Source organism: Choloepus didactylus, chromosome X (assembly GCF_015220235.1).
Source record: "Choloepus didactylus isolate mChoDid1 chromosome X, mChoDid1.pri, whole genome shotgun sequence".
Taxonomy (NCBI): Eukaryota; Metazoa; Chordata; class Mammalia; order Pilosa; family Megalonychidae; genus Choloepus; species Choloepus didactylus.
The window spans coordinates 101,044,322-101,067,630 of record NC_051334.1 but is presented as its reverse complement, the minus strand read 5'-3'; the positions used below and the strand labels follow the sequence as shown (position 1 = coordinate 101,067,630).

The 23,309-nt window shown below is 36.2% G+C and overlaps 1 protein-coding gene across 1 annotated transcript in view; it reads right to left on the bottom strand.

The window, feature by feature from the left end:
* The window catches only part of LOC119523291 (protocadherin-11 X-linked-like), a 184,011-nt gene that overhangs the window by 1,279 nt on the left and 159,423 nt on the right, over nt 1-23,309 (bottom strand). Inside the window, 1 exon segment of the mRNA XM_037822054.1 lies at nt 2,608-5,100. Within this exon segment, the coding sequence (XP_037677982.1) occupies nt 3,022-5,100 (2,079 nt within the window). The 3' untranslated portion in view covers nt 2,608-3,021.

The window sequence follows — 23,309 nt, the reverse complement described above, 5'->3', positions numbered from 1 at the left end:
ATAATGAACTAAATGTAAACATCATGCTGAAGCCTTTTTTTGAAAATGTATCTCTCATTTTGTTTAAAATCAACTGCCTTCTACTAACAGTAATATTTTCTTCCACTGTCAGAATTTCCTTAAGGAATAATGAATTTTTCTGTATTGGCCAAGGCTTTTCCCTATTTTGTATGATGTTTCTTTAAAAAAAAACCCTACTTTATTTGAATTTTAAAATATATAATTCCTTTTTCAGTGCTCACTTATCTTGTTAGCATTCTGCAAAGTCAGTGAATATAAGATGTCTCTCTTGGCATTAAACACAAATTGAAGAGTATATAGAAAAGGTGAAGATCATTGCAAATATAGTACAAAATGAAAAGATTTAAATTATTTTTAGTATCATATTAGTCTGCCTAAGTTCACCAATTAATGTCCAGAAGATATTTATTAAAGGATATGAAACTGTGAACAAATGACATAAAATATACTCTTGACTATTTTTTAACATGTGAAAAAAAGAAGTCAACTGAGAATTCACTGATTCTAAGATAGTCCTTTAGCTAACAAAAATCTTAATAATAACCAAGAACTTACTCTCATTAGCTTTACTTTTAAAATTTTGCCTAATTCATGAAGCCATTCATTCTTCTTAGGAAAAATCTCTTAGCTAATATTATAAAATGCCATTATAGAAAGAATTATGAATTTTCTTAAATTTTAAGAATTACAGAATATGAAAGAAACAAATAAAAAGGAGGATGTTTGGCAAATACTTCATATTTGTTTTTGGTTCATACATCCCTGCTTCCTGCATGTTCATGTACTCAAGTAAACTATGTCTAGTTCATAAAATGTCACTAAATTTTGAAAACTTTTGAGATCAGAATTTGCTCTTTTAACTAACTTCATGAGCCAATCTATTAAAACCAATGATCTTCAAATGTAATTCACAAATCCAGCTTTTGTATATATATTTTAAAACAGTCACAGATTTAGCCCAGGAAAAGTGCTATTAGGATACTCAAAACACATAAGATGTTCAACATAAAGGATAGGATTCCATTGATAAATGTTTCCAGTAGGCACAATAATAGCCATAAGAATTAAAAAATGAGACTTCCATTTTGAATGGCTAAATACAAACAAAAACATACCCTGAGGATATATTAGGCATCTAGGTAGGTAAGCACAGGGCTCATCAAAACTTAGAAATAACCACTGCCCTATAAACTGATTCAAGCATAACAGAAACCCTACATGCAGAGATTAAGGCTCTTTTTTGCCATTTGCAACAGTATAATTGTGGACTTCAAAAGTACCACAACTGAATTATACCTTACCTTCATTAGATGATTAACAAAGAGTGGTTAATTTTATTGTATAACTCAACTATCCATATAGTTGGATGACCTCAATTACTAAAAACATTTCCAGAACTGTGGTAAATTAAATTCATTGTAATCTTGAATTCTGTTAGACTTCTTTAATATCTCTAACTTTTCTAAATAGTAAACTTATTATTTCACATTTCTACCATTTTGTTAAGCCTGAATAGGTTTTCAAAAGCCTTTATTCATTGCAATTGAGATTAAGGCCTTTATAAGATTCACACAATACATAATAAAGTCAACACATGTCATGACTTATAAAAGATAGATGAATTTCATCATTTGGCTTTATTATGGCAATAAACAAACTTAAATCATGAAATCTACTTATGAATTTCTAGATAAATTTTATTCATTTCTTCCCAAGGAATGCAGATAAAAAGCACTCAGTAAACCCTTGTTTTCATAAAAGTTGTGGTTTCTTAATTATTGTGAATGAATTTCTAGCATCTTAATGTGCCCATATTTTCTTTCATGTCCATCAGAGAAGGAAAATACATTTCAATTTCCAAAAGTCATTATCTCTTAAGAATGTCTCCTGAAGGATTTCTGAGTACCTTGTATAAATATGCAAATAATTAAACAGATATCTAAAATAGGAAAACTCATATATATTTCATTCTGTGATTTAGAGATGAGAGTACTATGTATATTCATTTTCCTAATCTGATCCTTATTGTATTATGTGAATTAAGACAGATTTGTTGAAACAAAATAATGGTGAGTTCATAATTGAAAATAACACATTCTTTGTTTGGGCATGGGTTGGGTAAGATCACTTAGTGCTATTTTGTCACATTATGCAGACACAGATTTTCCTAAGTGAAGCTGAATTCTCAACACCATTAATATTAAGAGCTACTTATCAGATTCTGAAAAGCTTTACTTCAATGTACTTAGCCCAGACTGTTCAGATCCTCATGTATACAATGGCACTTCTTTGTTTTAGATACTGCCAGTATATTTTCTAACAAGAATTGTCATACTGCCATCTACAGACAAAATTGTCCCTGTTATGATCATCATTCTGCACCCAATTTTTTTACAATCAGCTGTCATTTGTTCTGATTTTCTATCAAACTTGAATGATTCCATAAATCTATTTAAATATTTCTAAAGCATATGATTGTTTTGATCACTCGTTGCAGTCAGTACATTCTGTAAAGTTCTACATCAACTGAAAATAGCTTGAAAAATAATAAATTTAGAAGGTTTATTAGAAACTTGGATTACCTACCAGTCTGGTGTGAACAAACACAGGAGTCTTGAAGGTTGTCACTGGATAACTACACTCTGAAATGCTGTAGGGATCAGAACTGTTGGAGGAACACTTGGAGATGGAATCGCAGGCCATGAAGGTGTTATCAGCAGTCAGTTCCTGGATGATGTGGTGCTTCAAATTCAGGGGAGTTTCGGGCTGGATCTGGAAGGTGGGCTGTGGAGAGGCATATTTGTAGTGCCGGGCCAAATCAGAGCTGTCAGGCTTGAAAGTAGCAGGTACAGTGCCCTAGTTGTACTTGCCCATGGTTTGCTCTTCCAGTTCAATGGGAAGGTCTAGTGTGACACTGTTCCCATCATTGTCACCATCATCTGCCTTAGTTTCTTCAATACTGACAAAGTTAAGCAACAGGTTCTTAGGGGCATGCTTCTTCTACTTCTTCTTTTTCTTCAACATTATCATATGCCTATTTTCTGGGTTTGGAGTAACCCATTCTAAATTCTGCTTGTTTTTCTGGGCAGCCTTAATGTGTGGTGATTGGTGGCATCTTACTACAGCAGTGATGAAAATAACTAGGATGACAGTTATGGTGCCAGCAATGATTGCAACCATGATCTTGACATAGTGATTTTTTGGTAAGGATGTATCAGTCATCTCAATATTTTGGGTCACTGGTTTTTCAATGTTTTTGTGTACCAGTTCATGAATCAGTGTAGCATTGGTCACCGACTCATTCACGAATAAATTAACAATTACTACACTGAAGAGAGAATCAGGTTGTCCTAAATCTTTGGCTTTGACTACCAGTCTGTGTAAACCAAGGTCTGCAACAACACACTTCTCCTTCAATGTAATGTTGCCTGCTGTTTGGTCAATTGTAAAAAGATCTTTTGTGTTCCCTCCAACAATGCTGTAATAAAGCTCTGCATTCATGCCAGTGTCATTGTCAATGGCAACTACCTTGAAGACCACTGTGCCTGGATTACTGAATGGTAGAACTAATTCATAGGAGTAATTGGAAGAAGGGACAACAAAAACTGGTTTGTTATCATTGACATCAACTACATTTATGGTCACTTTGGCAGTTGAAGACTGTGATACCCTACCACCATCCGCAGCCTTTATGTAGAAAGTGTAAGATTCTTGTTTTTCTCTATCAAATGAAATATTTGGTTGGATGACACCAGTCTGTGGATCAATGATGAAATCATCATTTGCATCTAAAATGGAGAGAGTGACTGCAGAATTTTCTCCATAATCAGGATCAGTTACAATAATTAGTCCTACTGTGCCATGTCTTGGAAGGTTTTCTGGGACATAGAAGTTGTACTCATTGTGAGTGAAAATTGGGCTGTTATCATTTTGATCAAGGACAGTCACTAAGACTGTGGCATTGGCCATCAAGGGTGGAAGACCATTATCCTTTGCCAGAACTGTGAAGGAATATTTTTCCTGTTTTTCCCTATCTAGTTTCTTCACTGCAGTCAGAATGCCTGTACGATGATCCAGATTGAATACAGATGGAGCAACAGTGCCTAGCATGTAATTGATCTCAGCATTATGCTCACTGTCTGCATCTGTTGCACTTACCTTTGTCAGCTGGGTGCCGGGAGCATTATTCTCAGGAACAGAAAGACTTATAAAAGGCTGGGTGAAAACTGGAGCATTGTTGTTTTCATCTTTCAATTTGACAAGGAGCATGGATGACTGATTCAAAGGAGGTTTGCCAGCATCTGCAGCCAGTAATTTAATGGCATATTCTCTTGCGGTCTCATAGTCAAGATATGCTGCAGTCTCCAGTAGGAAATGATTACTAAATACTGGCCTTAATTGGAAAGGAACTTCATGATCTGTGAAGCATGTCACCCTTCCATTATGCTCAGCATCCTTATCCGTCACAGTTATGAGAGCAATTTTTGTGTTGAGTGGAGCATTTTCTGAAAGAACCACAGTGCCATTTATTGGATTAATGATGTATCTTATGTCAATTAATGGTACATTGTCATTGACATCTGTGACATTTACAAGCACCATTGCTCTTGCTGGCACTGATCCACCATCACTTGCCAAAACAACTAATTTGTGGTTTGCTGATTCCTCCCTATCCAGTGGTTCTTTGATTGTGATAAGTCCAGTGGTGTTGTTGAGGTGAAATAGTCTCTTAGCAATGTTGGAGACTAAATTGCTGAAATAGAAGTGAATCTTGGCATTTTCACCTATATCAGCATCTGTGGCATGGAGCTGTGTCACTGAACTACCTACAGGAGCATTTTCTGGTATAGTAACTTCAATCTCCTTCTCCTTGAATACCAGGTGGTTATCATTTGTATCAGTAACACTTACTTGCAAAATAGCAGTGCTGGATCTTTGAGGAAAGCCGCCATCTTCAAACTTTACTTTCATCACATATGTATCTTTCTCTTCCTTATCTAACTCCTTTTGAACAATCAGTTGTGGCATCTTGTCTCCTTCTGGTGTTTCAATGACATCAAGCCCAAATATACTTTGACCCTGGAAAACATGGAATGAAACACATTTTAACTTACATAATTATGTAGTCAGACCAAATTTCAATTTCTTGAAGCCATATGACATGTTAGGATCACTTCAGAAATAGGCTCTAGAAGGCATGATTTCTAAGCCTCAGCTTTGCCTACAACTATTGTGACCACAAGCAATTTGCTTAATCTCTTGAATATGAGTTTGTAAAATTAGAAGGTTGTGTAAGATGAATTGCAGGCTTTCAGGTCTTAACATTTTATGTTAACAAATGTGACTCATTTATATAAACTACTAATGTTTTCAAAAGGAAGGGAGAAGTATATAAAATTTTAAAGAGAAGTGTCACTAAATTTCATGTGATGAAAGAAACTATATAAGTGAATTACCCATAGTTATTTCAAATGAATAAAAATGTTACTGTGGATTTCAGTTGTCCAGGACACTTGTTCACCACCAAAAATAACAAGCAAGTTTAAAATATTTATCCAAGGCAATAACATATGTATCGCATCTAATAAATATAGCTGAAACCTTTGGCAGAGGGAGAACATAAACATCCTCTGATTAGAACATAAATCTGTGTAAAGAAAAACCAATTTCCATTTTTTTTCTTATAGGAACAGACATTAAAAGGGAAATTATCTTAGAGATTAGTGATACAAACTTATTTAATCTTTTGTGTTTTTAAAACCAAGCACAATGGACTTCAACTCACGTGCTTAAAGGTCAAATTGGAAAATATAGCTTGGTACAACACATTTTCTCTTCATAAGGTCACAGAAGGGGAAGAGTTAAAAAACAAAACCCAATCCCCTCACTGAATTACAATAATTTGGGCATTACACAGATAAATAGCAATCTCACCAGCTGAGGAGTAGTGTTGACTGGCTCTCAGATGGAGTCCTGTCCAGTGTTACTTGTAGGATTTTGACAGAAAATAATAAAATATAAAGGTGGGAAGAAAAAAACAGAAGAGGACCTTATGCATGTATATATATATGTATATGGAATTTCACCTATATATATACACATAGTATTTTAATTCTCCTATACTTTTTAATAAAAAAAGGTGTTGACATGGCAAGGATGAGTTCTTGATCTCATATTCATGTACTGTATCATAAAAGAACAGGATATCATCTGAGTTTTGTTTTTTACATAGTTTTGTCATACCAGTGTCTAAAAAAGGATCCCAAAAGGTAGAAATTAATAAATGACACCAGGTTGCCAGGGACTCATAGAGTATATGGCAAGTTTATAAATATATTCCATATAGTTTTTTTTTTAAAAATTACTAGCCTGTACATATAATCTTGTACAATATCCAAGTACATCAACCTTGAGCCACTTCTGAATTGTATGAGTATAGTTTCGTAAAGTTTTGGGTATTTTTTGCATGAGATTTACTTACACCTTTACTCAAATGCAGAATTATAATATACCTTGGTGGGACAATTAAAATTTATTATTAAATTTAAGGTGACATTTCAGAAATATAAATTAAAATCATCATTTTGTTCCACTGTAATTTTTAGAAATTTTCATACAGGCTAACCAATGTGCATTGGTTATCTTGTTTTTAACTCATATAACTAAGGTGAACATTCTATACATATTTTATTCATATAAACCAATAAACAATCTGGGTTTCCTTTATTTTTATTTTTATTTTTATTTTTTTAATACATTTTATTGAGATGTATTCACATACCATGCAGTCATACAAAACAAATTGTACATTTGATTGTTCACAGTACCATTACATAGTTGTGCATTACATAGTTGTGCATTCATCACCAAAATGACACCTTCATTACCACACACAGAAATAACAGGAATAATAATTAAAGTGAAAAAGAGCAATTAAAGTAAAAAAGAATGCTGGGTGTCTTTGTTTGTTTGTTTATTTCCTTCCCCCATTTTTCTACTCATCCATCCATAAACTAGACAAAGGGGAGTGTGGTCCATATGGCTTTCCCAATCACATTGTCACCCCTCATAAGCTACATTTTCATACAATCATCTTCAATATTCATGGTTCTGGGTTGTAGTTTGATAGTTTCAGGTATTTACTGCTAGCTACTCCAATTCACTAGAACCTAAAAAGGATTGTCTATATTGTGCATAAGAGTGCCCACCACAGTGACCTCTTGGCTCCTTTTGGAATCTCTCTGCCACTGTCTGTCTTTCCTTTAAACAAACTATATTCAACAGAAGAATTTTTCATGTTATGTCCATTGAAAAGTGTAAAAGTTACCAAATTGTAATCTACTATTTCTAAAACTGTATACTTTAGGAATAAAAATTAGGATTTTATGACAGTAGTATTGAATAAAAATCCAATATTTATTAATATTATTTGGTCTGGAAAACTTTAGTGATTAATGATCTTTTTATTTTTTGTAGTGATTTTCCAAAAGGATTTAAGTTTCACATATGGAATATCTCATTTATGGGTAGAAATAAGGCCATTTAATATTAATTTGTTAATTGTTTTTACATTTTTAGTGAAGTATAACATATATAACGGAAAGGTGATAACTTTAAAAGTACAATTTAACAAGACATTAGAGAGCAAATTTCAAAGAATTTGGGTTACAGTGCCACCATTTCAGTTATTTCCTTATTGTGAAGTATAACATATGTACAGAAAGGTGTTAACTTTCAAAGTATAATTTAACAAGTAGCTATAGAGCAAATTTTGAAGCATGTTATATGTTATAGTTCCAGCATGCCAATTATTTCCTTCTAGCTATTCTAGTACCCTAGAAACTAAAACAGATATATATATATATAAAGACTCAGTATTCATAATCCATTGTTAAATCCTATCTTGTCAGTTGCAACCCCCCTCTCTCATTTGATCACTGTCTAAATTTTCAGGGATATCTGGGCAGTGACCAAGCTAACTTGTTCATATTGAAAAGGGGTGTCAACATTATGGGGAAGGGGGATGCACCTGGTTGAAGTTCTTGAAGAGGCTGTTGCCTCTAGGTTCTGGGACTTATCTAGCATAGGAACACTCCAGGGGATTTAAGGTTCTGAAAAGTAAATTTAGTGAGTGAAACTTTTATAGAGTCTCAGATAGGGACATAGGTAATCTTTAATAATTCTCTTTAATATTTTGTGGACTACTGTTGGTTAGGGCTTGGCATACTGTGGCCATTTGGAATACCTAGCTGGACCTTGCATACCTCCAGGATAGCTCCTCTACTCTATTTGAAATCTCTTAGCCACTGAAACCTTATTTTGTTACCATTCTTTTCTCCCTTTTGGTCAAGAACTTACCTTCAATCCCTCAGTGCCAGGGCCAGGCCCATTCCTGATAGTCATGTCCCATGTTGCCTGGAAGACCCATTCCCCTGGGTGTCATGTCCCATGTAGGGGCAAGGGTAATGAATTTACTTGCAGAGTTGGGCTTAGAGACAGGCCACATCTGAGCAACAAAAGAGGTTCTAGGCGGTGACTCCAAGGGGTAATTATAGATAGGCTTATCCTTCCTTTTATAGACATAAGTTTCACTAGAGCAAGTCTCAAGATCAAGGGCTTGACTTATTAAGTAGGGTATTCCTAATTTCACATACCATATATTCTGTCCAAGAAAAACAATCAGTGTCTCACATTATCTTCACTTAGCTGTACAATCATCATCACTTTCAAATTTTAAACACTTATCATCACACAAAACACCCCAAAAGTCTTATCAGGCCCTAGTTATTTATCCCTATTAGTGTGGTACTGGTAAGGTATTCCTATTAAATATAGTCCATGATATAAAATATGCAGTTTTTCCCATATATGTAGTTTTTAACTCTTTGTACCAGTGTTATACTTAAAAGTAAATCATGCAAGCACTTGTGAGATACATACCTTTTTTATTATATTCATTTTATTGAGATATATTCACATACCATGCAGTCATACAAAACAAATCATACATTCGACTGTTCACAGTACCATTACATAGTTGTGCATTCATCACCAAAATCAATCCCTGACACCTTCATTACCACACACACAAAAATAACAAGAATAACAATTAAAGTGAAGAAGAGGAATTAAAGTAAAAAAAGAATGCTGGGTGCCTTTGTTTGCTTGTTTCTTTCCTTCCCCCATTTTTCTACTCATCCATCCATAAACTAGACAAAGGGGAGTGTGGTCCATATGGCTTTCCCAATCCCATTGTCACTCTTCATAAGATACATTTTTATACAATCGTCTTCAAGATTCATGGGTTCTGGATTGTAGTTTGATAGTTTCAGGTATCTACCACCAGCTACCCCAATTCATTAGAACCTAAAAAGGGTTGTCCATATTGTTCATGAGTGCCCACCAGAGTGACCTCTTGGCTCCATTTGGAATCTCTCTGCCACTGAAGCTTATTTCATTTCCTTTCATTTCCCACTTTTGGTTAAGAAGATATTCTCCATCCCACGATGCTGGGTCTACATTCCTCCCCGGGAGTCATATTCCACGTTGCCAGGGAGATTCACTCCCCTGGGTGTCTGATCTCACATAGGGGGGAGGGCAGTGATTTCACCTTTTAAGTTCGCTTAGCTAGAGAGAGAGGGCCACATATGAGCAACAAAGAGGCATTCGGGAAGAGGCTCTTAGGCACAATTATAGGGAGGCCTAGGCTCTCCTTTGCAGCAACAGTCTTCCCAAGGGCAAGTCCTGTGGTAGAGGGCTCAACCCATCAAACCACCAGTCCCCTAAGTCTGTGAGCACATTAGCAACCATCGAGGTGGGGCATGCCAATATCCCTGCATTCTCCACCAGCTCCTCAAGGGGGCTCTGCATATTTTTTCCTTGTTTTTTTTTTTTTAATTAACTCTTTTTCTTAAATCAACTGTATAAAAAAAAAATTTTTAAATTAAAAAAACACACAATAAAAGAACATTTCAAAGAGAGCATAACAAGGGTGTAAGAAAAAGACAACTAACCTAAGATAACTACTTTACTTCCAACATGTTCCTACTCTACCCCAAGAAAGTAACCTAATATATCAACATTTCGGTGAACTTGTTCCTAATATACATATCAGAAATTATCAGACCATAGTGATCCCTGGGCATTCCCAGAATGTTAAATTTACCCACGATAGCTTATCTGTTCTTACTGGATTATCATTCCCCCTTCCTTAATTGCTCTCTATTGCTAGTTCCCCTACATTCTACATTATATACCATCTTTTTTACATTTTTCAAAGCTCACATTAGTGGTAGCATATAATATTTCTCTTTTCGTGGCTGGCTTATTTTGCTCAGCATTATGTCTTCAAGGTTCATCCATGTTGTCATATGTTTCACGACATTGTTACTTCTTACTGCCGTGTAGTATTTCATCATGTGTATATACCACATTTTATTTATCCACTCACCTGTTCAAGGACATTTGGGTTGTTTCCATCTCTTGGCAATTGTTAATAATGCTGCTTTGAACATTGGCGTGCAGATATCTGTTCATGTCACTGCTTTCAGATCTTCCAGGTATATACTGAGACGTGCAATCGCTGGATCGAAGGGTAACTCTAAATCTAGTTTCTAAGGAACTGCCAGACTAACTTCCACAGTGGCTGAGCCATTATACAGTCCCACAGACAATGAATAAGAGTTCCAATTTCTCCACATCCCCTCCAGCATTTGTAGTTTCCTGTTTGTTTAATGGCAGCCATTCTAATTGGTGTGAGATGGTATTTCATTGTGGTCTTAAATTGCATCTCTCTAATAGCTAGTGAAGCTGAACATTTTTTCATGTGTTTCTTGGCCATTTGTATGTCCTCTTCAGAAAACTGTCTTTTCATACCTTTTGCCCATTTTATAATTGGGCTGTCTGTACTATCATCATTGAGTTGTAGGATTTCTTTATATATGCAAGATATCAGTCTTTTGTCAGATACATGGTTTCCAAAAATTTTTTCCTATTGAGTTGGCTGCCTCTTTAACTTTTTGAAAAATTCCTTTGAGGTACAGAAACTTCTAAGCTTGCGGAGTCCCCATTTATCTATTTTTTTTTCGTTGCTTGTGTTTTGGGTGTAAAGTCTAGGAAGTGGCCACCTAATGCAAGGTCTTGAAGATGTTTCCCTACATTATCTTCTAGGACTTTTATGGTACTTTCTTTTATGTTGAGATCTTTGATCTATTTTCAGTTAATTTTTGTGTAGGGTGTGAGGTAGAGGTCCTCTTTCATTCTTTTGGATATGGATATCCAACTCTCCCAGCCCCATTTGTTGAAAAGACCATTATGACCCAGTTCAGTGACTTTGGGGGCCTTATCAAAAATCAGTCAGCCATAGATCTGGGGATCTATCTCTAAATTCTCAATTTGATTCTATTGATCAATATGTCTATCTTTGTGCCAGTACCATGCTGTTTTGACAACTGTGGCTTTATATTAAGCTTCAAAGTCAGGGAGTGTAAGTCCTCCCACTTCATTTTTCTTTTTTAGAGTGTCTTTAGCAATTCAAGGCATCTTCCCTTTCCAAATAAATTTGATTACTAGCTTTTCCGAGTCTGTGAAGTAGGTTGTTGGAATTTTGATTGGGATTGCATTGAATCAGTAGATGAGTTTGGGTAGAATTGACATCTTAATGACATTTAGCCTTCCTATCCATGAACATGGAATATTTTTCCATCTTTTAAGGTCCCCTTCTATTTCTTTTAGTAGAGTTATGTAGTTTTCTTTGTATAGGTCTTTTACATCTTTGGTTAAGTTTATTCCTAAGTACTTGATTTTTTTTAGTTGCTATTGAAAATGGTATCTTTTTCTTCAGTGTCCCTTCAGTTTGTTCATTTCTAGCATATAGAAACATTACTGACTTATGTGCATTAATCTTGTATCCTGCTACTTTGCTAAATTTGTTTATTAGCTCTAGTAGTTGTATTGTCGATTTCTCAGGGTTTTCCAGTTATAAGATTGTATCCTCTGCAAACAATGACAGTTTTGTTTCTTCCTTTCCAATTTGGATGCCTTTTATTTCTTTGTCTTGCTGGATTTCCCTGGCTAGGGCTTCCAACAGAATGCTGAATAACAGTGGTGATAGCGGGCATCCTTGTCTTGTTCCTGATCTTAAAGGGAAGGCTTTCAGTCTCTCATCATTGAGTACTATGCTGGCTGTGGGTTTTTCATATATGCTCTTTATCATATTGAGGAAGTTTCCTTCAATTCCTACCTTTTGATGTATTTTAATCAAAAAGGGATGTTTGATTTTGTCGAATGCTCTTTCAGCATCTATTGAGATGATCATTTGTTTTTTTCCCTTTTGATTTGTTAATGTGTTGTAATACATTGATTGATTTTCTTATGTTGAACCATCCTTACATGCCTGGAATGAACCCCACTTGGTCATGGTGTATGATTTTTTTAATGTTTCTTTGGATTTGATTTGCAAGTGTTTTGTTGAGGATTTTTGCATCTATATTCATTAGGGAGATTGGCCAGTAGTTTTCTTTTATTGTAGCATCTTTGCTTGGTTTTGGTATTAGATTGATCTTAGCTTCATAATATGAGTTAGGTAGTGTTACATTTTCTTCCATGTTTTGAAAGTGTTTAAGTAAGATTGGTGCCAGTTGTTTTTGGAAAGTTTTGTAGAATTCCCCTGTGAAGCCATCTGGCCCTGGGCATTTATTTGTGGGAAGCTTTTTGATGACTGATTAGATGTCTTTGCTTGTGATTGGTTGGTTGAGGTCTTTTGTTTCTTCTGTTGGTCAGTCTATATTGTTCATATGTTTCCAGGAAATTGTCCATTTCCTCTACATTATCCAGTTTGTTGCCATACTGTTGTTCATAGTATCATCTTATAATTGTTTTTAATTACTTTGGGGTCCACAGTCATGTCACCTTTCTCATTCATTATTTTGTTGATATGGGTCTTCTCTCTTTTTGATTTTGTCAGTCTAGCTAGGGGCTTGTCAATCTTGTTGATCTTCTCAAAGAACCAACTTTTGGTGTTATTTATCCTCGCTATTGTTTTTTTGTTGTTGTTGTTCTCTATGTCATTTATTTCTGCTTTAATCCTTGTTATTTCTTTTCTTCTACTTGGTTTAAGATTTTTTTGCTATTCATTTTCTATCTTCTTCATTTGATCCATTAGTTCTTTGATTTTGGCTCCTTCTTCCTTTTTAGTATATGCATTCAGTACTACAAATTTCCCCCCAGTACCGCTTTTCCTGTATCCCATAGGCTTTGGTATGTTGTATTCTCATTTTCATTCATCTCTACATATTTAGCAATTTCTCTTACTATTTCTTCTTTAACCCACTGATTCCTTAGGAGCGTGTTGTTTAACTTCCAGGTATTTGTGAATTTTCTAAATCTCTGATGATTATTGACTTCTAATTGTATTCCATTGTGGTCAGAGAATGTGCTTTGAATAATATCAATTTTTTTTAAATTTATTGAGGCTTATTTTATGTCCCAGCATATGATCTTTTCTGGAGAAAGTTCTGTGAGCACTAGAGAAGAATGTGTATCTTGGTGATTTGGGATGTAATATTCTATATATGTCTGTTAAATCCAATTCATTTATCAGATTGTTTAGGTTTTCAATTTCCTTATTGGTCTTCTGTCTGGTTGATCTATCTATAGGAGAGAGTGATGTGTTGAAGTCTCCCACAATTATTGTCGAAACATCAATTGCTTCCTTTAGTTTTGCCAGTGTTTCTCTCATGTATTTTGTGACACCTTGATTGGGTGCATAAACATTTATGATTGTTATTTCTTCTTGTTGAATTGCCCCTTTTATTAGTATGTAGTGGCCTTCTTCGTCTCTCATAACATCCTTGCATTTAAAGTCTATTTTATCTGAGATTAATATTGCCACACCTGCTTTCTTTTGGCTGTAGCTAGCATGAAATATTTTTTTCCATCCTTTCACTTTCAATTTCTTTGTGTCCCTGTATCTAAGATGAGTCTCTTGTATGCAACATATTGATGGTTCTTTTTTTTAACCATTCTGCAAATCTATATCTTTTAATTGGTGAGTTTAATCCATTTACATTCAATGTTATAACCGTGAAGGCATTTCTTGAATCAGCCATCTGATCCTTTGGTTTATGCTTGTCAGACATATTTTTCCCTCTATTAATATCCTTTAATGTACCCATATTGATTCTCTTTTGTACTGAACCTTTCTTCATGTCTCTCTCTCCTTTCTTTGTTTCTCTGTCGGTAGGGCTCCCTTTAGTATCTCAAGTAGTGCAAGTCTCTTGTTAGCAAATTCTCTCAGCATTTGTTTGTCTGTGAAAAATTTAAGCTCTCCCTCAAATTTGAAGGAGAGCTTTGCTGGATAAAGTATTCTTGGCTGGAAATTTTTCTCACTCAGAATTTTAAATATGTCATCACACTGCCTTCTCACCTCCATGGTGGCTGCTGAGTAGTCACTACTTAGTCTTATGCTGTTTCCTTTGTATGTGGTGAATTGCTTTTCTCTTGCTGCTTTCAGAACTTGCTCCTTCTCTTCTTATTTGACAGTCTGATCAGAATATGTCTCAGAATGGGTTTATTTGGATTTATTCTATTTGGAGTTCACTGAGTATTTATGATTTGTGTATTTATGTTGTTTAGAAGATTTGGGAAGTTTTCCCCAACAATTTCTTTGAATACTCTTCCTAGACCTTTATCCATCTCTTCCCCTTCTGGAACACCAATGAGTCTTATATTTGGATGTTTTATATTACCTATCATTTCCCTGAGGTGTATTTTGATTTTTTTGATTTTTTCCCCATTCTTTCTTTTGTTCTTTCATTTTCCATTCTGTCATCTTCCAGGTCACAGATTCATTGTTCAACTTCCTCTAGTCTTGTACTATGAGTATCCAGAATCTTTTTAATTTGGTGAACAGTTTCTTTAATTTCCATCAGATCATCTATTTTTTGTATTTACTCTTGCAATGTCTTCTTTATGCTCTTCAAGGGTCTTCTTGATGTTCTTTATATACTGTGCCATGCTCTTCTTCATGTCCTTTATATCCTGTGCCATGGTCTCATTGTTCATCTTTAGTTCTTTGATTAATTGCTCCAGGTCCTGTGTCTCCTCTGATCTTTTGATTTGGGTGCTTGGTCTTGGGTTAACCATATCATCTGTTTTTTTTTCATATGCTTGAAAATTTTCTGTTGTTTTTGGCCTCTTGGGATTTCCTTAACTTGATAGGTTTCTTTTAGAATTTGTAGACTGATTGATATCCTTATCTCTAATTTGTCAGATCTACAGCTTTGTGGAGTACACTTTCTCTAACTAACCAGCAGGTGGCGTCCACGAGCCACCTGTTCCCCTCAAGCCAGTTCTCCCCTGGTTTGTCTTTTTGGTGAGTGGGGGACGGAGTCTTGTGGTGTCCAATTGGTGCACCAATCTTACGTGTGTAGTTGATGTTGCCCGCCCTGTATATGGAGTGTGTGTCTGGGTGTTCAGGGAAGGGGGCGTGGCTCTGACAATCAAATCTCCCTGGTGGACCTGGAGTTTTAAAGCTGCTGCAATAGTTTAATCCTTCAGTTCAGTCCTCCCACAGGTTGTGTCTGCTGCTGACCCACAAGTCCCTGGTATTAGCATATGGCCCCTGAGACTTGCGAATGGGTCCCTCTTCCAGGCCATGCATCCCCATGTCCTCTGTTGAGGGATGACTGTGGTATGTCACAGGTGAGTGCCATCCCCCCAGGGCAGTTTTGGCCTGCAGGGCTGTGTAGGGAGGCTCCCAGTCTGCTGAAAGCATGGCTGAATTGGGCATGTTAATTCACACTGCTCCACCTTCCCAACTCTGGGACAACCACCTGAGGGTGCAGGGAAGGCTAATGTCCATGCCTGATTTTGTGGTGTGTGCATGTGTTATTGGAAGCACTTCCATCACACTGGGTTTTGTGGGGCAGCTCTGGGCTATGGGGCCAGCGACAGGCAGGAGTGTTCCCTGTCCACCAGGATGATGGCTGTGAGAGGATGCTCCCCCTTTTCTTGGGAAGTTGTGGTGTTTAGTGAATTTTCTCAGCCACTGGATTATTGACTTTTGTCTCAGAGCTCTCTTAGTTCTGCCCTTGTCTTGATCTGCCCAAATTGCAAGTCTTTTAGGCTTTCTGTATTGGGCTTCTTAGAATAATTGTTTTAGAAAAAGAGAAAAAGATAAAAAAAAAAGGCCCTCCTCACAGATCTAATGGGTTATTGAAATGCTAAGAGACATGGCAATTAGGGCCATTAAGGAAAGGTCCAGGGGGCAGAGAAACCGGTTGTTCTTCTGGATTTGCATATGAGCCTGACTCTGCCTGAGCTCTGCCCTTCCTCTTTTTATGTACACCAGAACTCCAAAAAGCCTCTGCTTTTATTTTTGGGTTTTTCTTGCTGTTTTTGATATCCCTATCTCCTCTCCGCCGGGCTGGCTGCTCCCAGATTCTTTGGTGTCTGGTCTCAGTCTATCTATGATTGGAGTTTGGATCAGTAGAATGAGTTTCTGATAAGAGCCACCACTGCAGTTCTCCCTCCTCTTTCCCAGCACTGACAGCCCCTCTTCCTATGGGACTGAGCCCAGCAGGGAGGGGCACAGGTCCCCTGGCTTCAAGAACTTACAGATTTCACTGTTCTCATCAGTTCTATGTGTTCATGAGTGTTGTATGAAGTATGCCCAAAGTGAAATTGCTCTGCAATGTCCAGTCCATGCATTTCCTGGCTTTCTACCTACTTCCCTCAAGATACATACCTTTAAACAAACCCTTTCAATCATGTTTGCCTTGAATGAAGCGCTGATACTTATAATCCCATTAATGAGCTATCATAGCATCTGTCCATTCCAATACATTTAAGTTCACCCTCATTAACATGTCTGTACCTATTAGGTAATTGTTCCCCCTTCACTAGCTTCTGACTATCTCTAGCCTCCCTATATTCTACATTAGAAGACACTGGTTATACATTGTTCAAAGAATTCATATTAGTGATAACATATAATAAGTGTCTTTTTTGTCTGACTTATTTCACTCAGCATTATTTTTTCAAGGCTTATCCATGTTTTCATATGTTTCAGGACCTCATTCCTTCTTACTGCTGCATAGTAGTGCATCATATGTGTATATCATATTTTGTTTATACACTTATTTGTTGAGCAACACTTGGGTTGTTTCCACCTCTAGGCAATTTGAAAAATGCCATTATGAGTATCAGTGTGAAAATTTCTGTTAGTGTCACAGCTTTCAGATCTGCTGGGATCTTCACTTTTCAGAAGTGAAATTGCTGGATCATATGGTAACTCCTTATCTAATTTTCTGAGGAACTGCCAAACTGTTTTCTACAGTGGCTATAGCGTTATACATTCCCACTAGCAAGGGATAAGTTCCAATTTCTGCATCCTCTCCAGCATTTGTAGTTTCCTGTTTGTTTAATGGCAGCCATTCTTATTGGTGTAACATGATATCTTATTGTGGTTTTGATTTCATTTCCCTAATAGCTAGTGAAGATGAACATTTTTTTTCATGTGTTTTTTAGCCAATTGTATTTCCTCTTTGGAAAAATGTCTTTTCATACCTCTGCTCATTTTATAATTTGTCTGTTTTTACTATTGTCATTTGAGTTGTAGGATTTCTCTACATATGCTGGATACCAGTCTCATCAATTATATGGTTTCCAAATATTTTCTCCATTAAGTTGGCTGCCTCTTCCCAGTTTTGACAAAGTCCTTTGAGGTGCAGAAGATTTTGATTTTGAGGAGTTCCCATTTATCTATGTTTTCTTTTGTTGCTTGTGCTTTTGATGTAAGGTCTAAGAAGCTACCTCCTAATACTAGGTCTGGAAGATGTTTCTGTATATTATCTGCTACGTGTTTTATGGTAATGCCTATAATATTTTGGCCTTTGATCCACTTTGAGTTAATTTTTATATAGGGCATGAGGTAGGGGGTCTTGTTCTTTCTTTTGTATGTGGTTATCCAGTTCTCCCAGTCCCCTTTGCTGAAGAGATTGTTCTGCCCAAGTTCAGTGGATATGAGGTTATTATGGAAAATCAGTCATAGATCTGGGGATCTATATCTGAACTCTCAATTTGATTCCATTGATCAATACTTATATCTTTATGGCAGTACAATGCTGTTTTTTTTTGTATTGAATTTTTTAAATTAAATCCATTTTTTTGAGATGTATTCACATACCATAAAATCATCCATGTTGTATAATCAACTGTTCATAGTAACATCATATAGTTGTGCATTCATCATCTCAATCTATTTTTGAACATTTTCCTCACACTGGAAAGAATAAGAATAAAAAATAAAAGTAAAAAACAACACCCAAACAATCCCCCATCCCACCCTATTTTTCATTTAGTTTCTGTCCCCATTTTTCTACTCTTCCATCCATAGACTGGATAAAGGGAAGGTGAACCACAAGGTTTTCACACTCACACTGTCACCCTTGTAAGCTACATTGTTATACAATCGTCTTCAAGAGCCAAGGCTACTGGGTTGGAGTTTATATGTTTCAGCTATTTACTTCTAGCTATTCTAACACATTAAAACCTAAAAATGGTTATCTATATAGTGCATAACAATGTCCACCAGAGAGACCTCTCAACTCCATTTGAAATCTCTCGGCCACTGAAACTTTATTTAGTTTCATTTTGCATCCCCCTTTTGGTCAAGAAGATGTTCTCAATCCCATGATGCCAGGTCCAGATTCATCCCCAGGAGTCATTTCCTGCATTTCCAGGGATATTTACACCTCTGGGAGTCAAGTCCCATGTAGTGGGGAGGGCAGTGAGCTCACCTGCAGAGTTGACTTAGCCAAAGAGAGAGGGCCACATCTAGGCAACACAGAAGTACTCAGGGAGAGACACTTAGGCACAATTACAAGCAGGTTGAGCCTCTCATTTGCAGTAATGAGTTTCATAACTGTAAGCCCCAGGATAGAGTGCTCAGCATACCAAACCTTCAGTTCTCAATGTTTGTGAGAACATCAGCAACAATTCAGGTGAGGAAGTCCAACACTTCCACAATTTCCCCCAACTCCTCAGGAGAGCCCTGCATATATATTTTACTTTCTGCCCAAATAATTTTGGGATGCATCGCTATTTCAAACTAACCTGTACAAACCTACCAGTTCTCACTTCTTATTCACAGTTCCATGTAATTATGGTATCTGAACAAGCTGACTGTAGAAGTTATACTGTTTAGAAAATATAGATCTGCACCAAATGAATATCTCTTCCCTTGGTCTCACATGGAAATTGGAGTTTTAAAACATAGTCAGTTTTGACCTTTACCCTTTGGCCTGATTTGCCCCAGTCTTAACCATATCTGCTTCATTCATATCTCCAATTGATGTCTGGGGTCTTTTACACCTTCTTTTTTTGAAACAGTTGCTGTATGCACTAATACTGACATTCATATCTGCCAGGTTCTAGCTCTGAGTTTCAGGTGTCACACAGATACCCAAAGTTCCAGGGATTGAACAAGTTATATACAGAGGGATCAGCATCTTGGAATCTGGAGATAGCCATTACAATTCAGGAATAGATGTGATTGCTGGAAGAGCTTACAATCTAGGGACCATTACAATAAGCATTCCCTTGATAAGCTGTGTTCTAAGATTTAATTCTGAGTTTTCACACTGTAGTTAATCCATAATGGTGAGTCATTAGAGAGTTTGCCCTTTTTCTGGTGTAGTTCACTCAAAATGCTGTCTACAGGATCCATTCACCTCTTTGTTTCTCACAGCTTCACTCCTTCCTGCAGTTGCTCAATATTCCATTGTATGCACATACTCAGTTCACCATTCTGTTCCTCAGTCAATGTACCCTTAGGCCACCTCCAGCCATTGCAAATCATGTATACTCGCTCCATAAACACCAGTGTGAAAATGTCCATTCATGTCCCTGCTCTCAGATCCTCCAAGTGTATGCCCCCTAATGAGGTTGCAAGACATTATGGCACCCAATACTTAGCTAATTGTGGAACCACGCAATTGGCATATCTATCCTTATCCCAGTACCATGTTGTTTTGACTACTGTAGCTTTGCATTATGTTTCAAAGTCAGGTAGTGTGAGACTTCCCACTTCTTTCCTCCTTCTCAAGATATTTTTGGCTATTTGGGGCATCTTGCCCTTCCAAATAAATTTGGTTTATCTGTTTTTCTATTTCTGCAAAGTAAGTTGCTGAGATTTTAATTAGAATTGCACAGAATCTATACATCAGTTTAGGTAGAATTGCCATCTTAACTATATTCTATCTTCCAATCCATGAACATGGTATGTACTTCCATTTTTTTAGCTCCTGTTTGATTTCTTTTAGCAGTTTCTTATAGTTTTATCTCTATAGGTTTTTGTAGCTTGGTTAAGTTTTATTCCTAAATAATTGGCTCTTTGGTTGCTATTGTAAATGGAATTTTGATGTTAGCTGTGGGTTTTTCATATATTGCCTTTATCATATTGAGAAAGTTCCCTTCTATTCCTATCCTTTGAAGTGTTTTCATTAAGAAAAGATGTTGAATTTTGTGAAATGCCTTTTCTGAATTGATTGAGATGATCATGTGTTTCTTCCACCTTGATTTGTTGATGTGGTGTATTACATTAATTGATTTTGTTGTGTTGAACCAGCCTTGCATACCTGGAATAAATCCCACCTGGTCATGGTGAATAATTCTTTTAATGTGCTGCTGTATTCAATTTGTAAGTATTTTGTTGAGGATTTTTGCATCTATACTCATTAAAGTGATTGGTCTATAATTTTTATTTCTGTGATATTTTTGTCTGATTTTGGTATTACGGTAATGTTGGCTTCTTAGAATGAGTTGAGTAGCTTTTCCTCCTCTTCAATTTTTTGAAGAATTTCAGCAGGATTGGTGCTAATTCTATTTTGAATCCTTGGTAGAATTCGTGTGTGAAACCGTCTGGTCCTGGGCTTTTGTTTTGGGGAGCTTTTTGATGACTGGATCAATCTCTTTATTTTGATTAGTTTATTGAGGTCATCTATTTCTTCTTGAGTCACTGTTGGTTGTTCATGCTTTTCTAGGAAGTTGTCCATTTCATCTAAGTTACCTAGTTAATTAGCGTATAGTGCTCATAGTATCTTCTCATTATCTCCTTTTTGCTTCAGGGACAGTAGTTATGGCTCCTTTCCCATTTCTGATTGTATTTATTTGCACCTGCTCTCTTTTTTTTTTAATTTTGTTAACCTAGCTAGGGGTCCATCAACTTTGTTGATTTTCTCAAAGAATCAGCTTCTGGTTTTGTTGATTCTCTTTATTGATTTCCTGTTCTCAATTTCATTTATTTCATCTCTAGTCTTTGTTATTTCTTTCATTCTGTTTGCTTTGGGGATAGTTTGCTGTTCTTTCTGTACTTCCTCAACGTGAACATTTAATTCCTTAATTTTTACTCTCTCTTCTCTTTTAATATAGGCATTTAGGGCAATAGCTTTCCCTCAGCACTGCCTTTGCTGCATCCCATATGTTTTGATATGTTGTGTTTTCATTGTCACTTGCCTCCAGGTATTTACTAATTTCTCTTGTAATTTCTTCCTTTACCCACTGGTTTTCTAAGAGGGTGTTGTTTTCCCTCCATATATTTATAAATTTTACAACCTCCTAAGTGTTATTTATTTCCAACTTCATTCCATCAAGGCCCAAGAAAGTGTTTTGTGTAATATCAATATTTTTTAAATTTGTTGAGACTTGCATTGTGACCCAACATGTGGTCTATCCTAGAGAATGTTCCATGAGCACTTGAGAAAACACTATATCCTGCTATTGTGGGGTGTACTGTTCTATAAATGTCTGTCATGTCTACTTTATTTGTAATACACTTCGTCATCTCCATTTCCTTATACATCCTCTGTCAAGATGTTCTATCCATTGATGAAAGCAATGTTTTGAAGTGTCCAACTATTATTTAAATGTATCTACTTCTTTCAGTGTTCTTGGTGTTTGCCTCATGAATTTTGAGGCACTCTGGCTTGGTACATAAATATTTGATTGTTATGTTTTCTTGATGCATTGACACTTTTATTAATATATAGTGTCCTTCTTTGTCTCTTTTAATTGTTTTACTTTTGAAGTCTAATTTGTCTGATATTAATATAGCTACTCCCATTTTTTTCTGGTTATCATTTGTGTGAAATCTCTTTTTCCAACCTTTCACTTTCAGCCTATTTTTGTCCTTGGGCCTAAGGTGAGTTTCCTGTAGAGAACATACAGATGGGTCCTGTGTTTTTAATCCATTATACCTGTCTATGTCTTTTTATTGGGGAGTTTAATCCATTAACATTTAGTGTTATTACTCTAAGTGTAGTACTCTCTTCTACAATTTTGTCTTCTAGATTTTATATGTCATATCTTCTTTTTTCCTCTCTCTTCTATTACCCCTCCTGATACTCTTCATTTCTACACTCTTCACCAAACCACTATCTTCTTTCTTTTCCTATCAGCCTGTAGCACTCCCTTTGGTATTTCTTACAGCCAATGGTGTCTTATTCACAAACCCTCTCAGTGTCTGTTTGTCTGAAAATATTTTAGTCTCTCCTTCATTTTTGAAGGACAGTTTTGCCAGATATACAATTCTTGTTTGGCAGTTTTTCTCTTTCAGTATCTTAAATATGTCATGCCACTGTCTTCTTGCCTCCATGGCTTCTGCAGAATAATCTGTGCATAGTCTTATCAAGTTTCCCTTGTATGTGATGGATTGCTTTCCTCTTGCTGCTTTCAGAAATCTCTCTTTGGTTTTGACATTGGATCATCTGATCATTAAGTGTCTTGGACTAGGTCTACTGGGATTTTTTTTTTTCCTGTTTGGGGTATGCTGTACTTCTTGAATCTATAATTTTCTGTTTTTCCTAAGAGTTGGGGAATTTTCAGTGAATATTTCTTCTGTTATTCTTTCTGCTCCTTTTCCCCACTCTTCTCCTTCTGGAATACCCATAACACATATGTCTGTTTGCTTCATTTTGTCACCCAGCTCATTAAGACCCTGCTCATATTTTTCCATTCTTTTCACCATCTGTTCTTTTGTGTGTATGAATTCAAATGTCTTGTCTTCCAATTCATTGATCCTTTCTTCTGCCTGTTCAAATTTACTGTTGTATCTCTCTGTTGTGTTTTTCATCTCCTCCATGGTTCCCTTCATTCCCATAAGTTCTGCCATATGCTTTTTCAAGTTTATAAATTCTTTGTGGTCATCCAGTGTCTTCTTTATATCCTTCATCTCTATTGCCATATCTTTCCTCAGCTCACTGATTTGATTTCTGAATTGATTTAGGAGA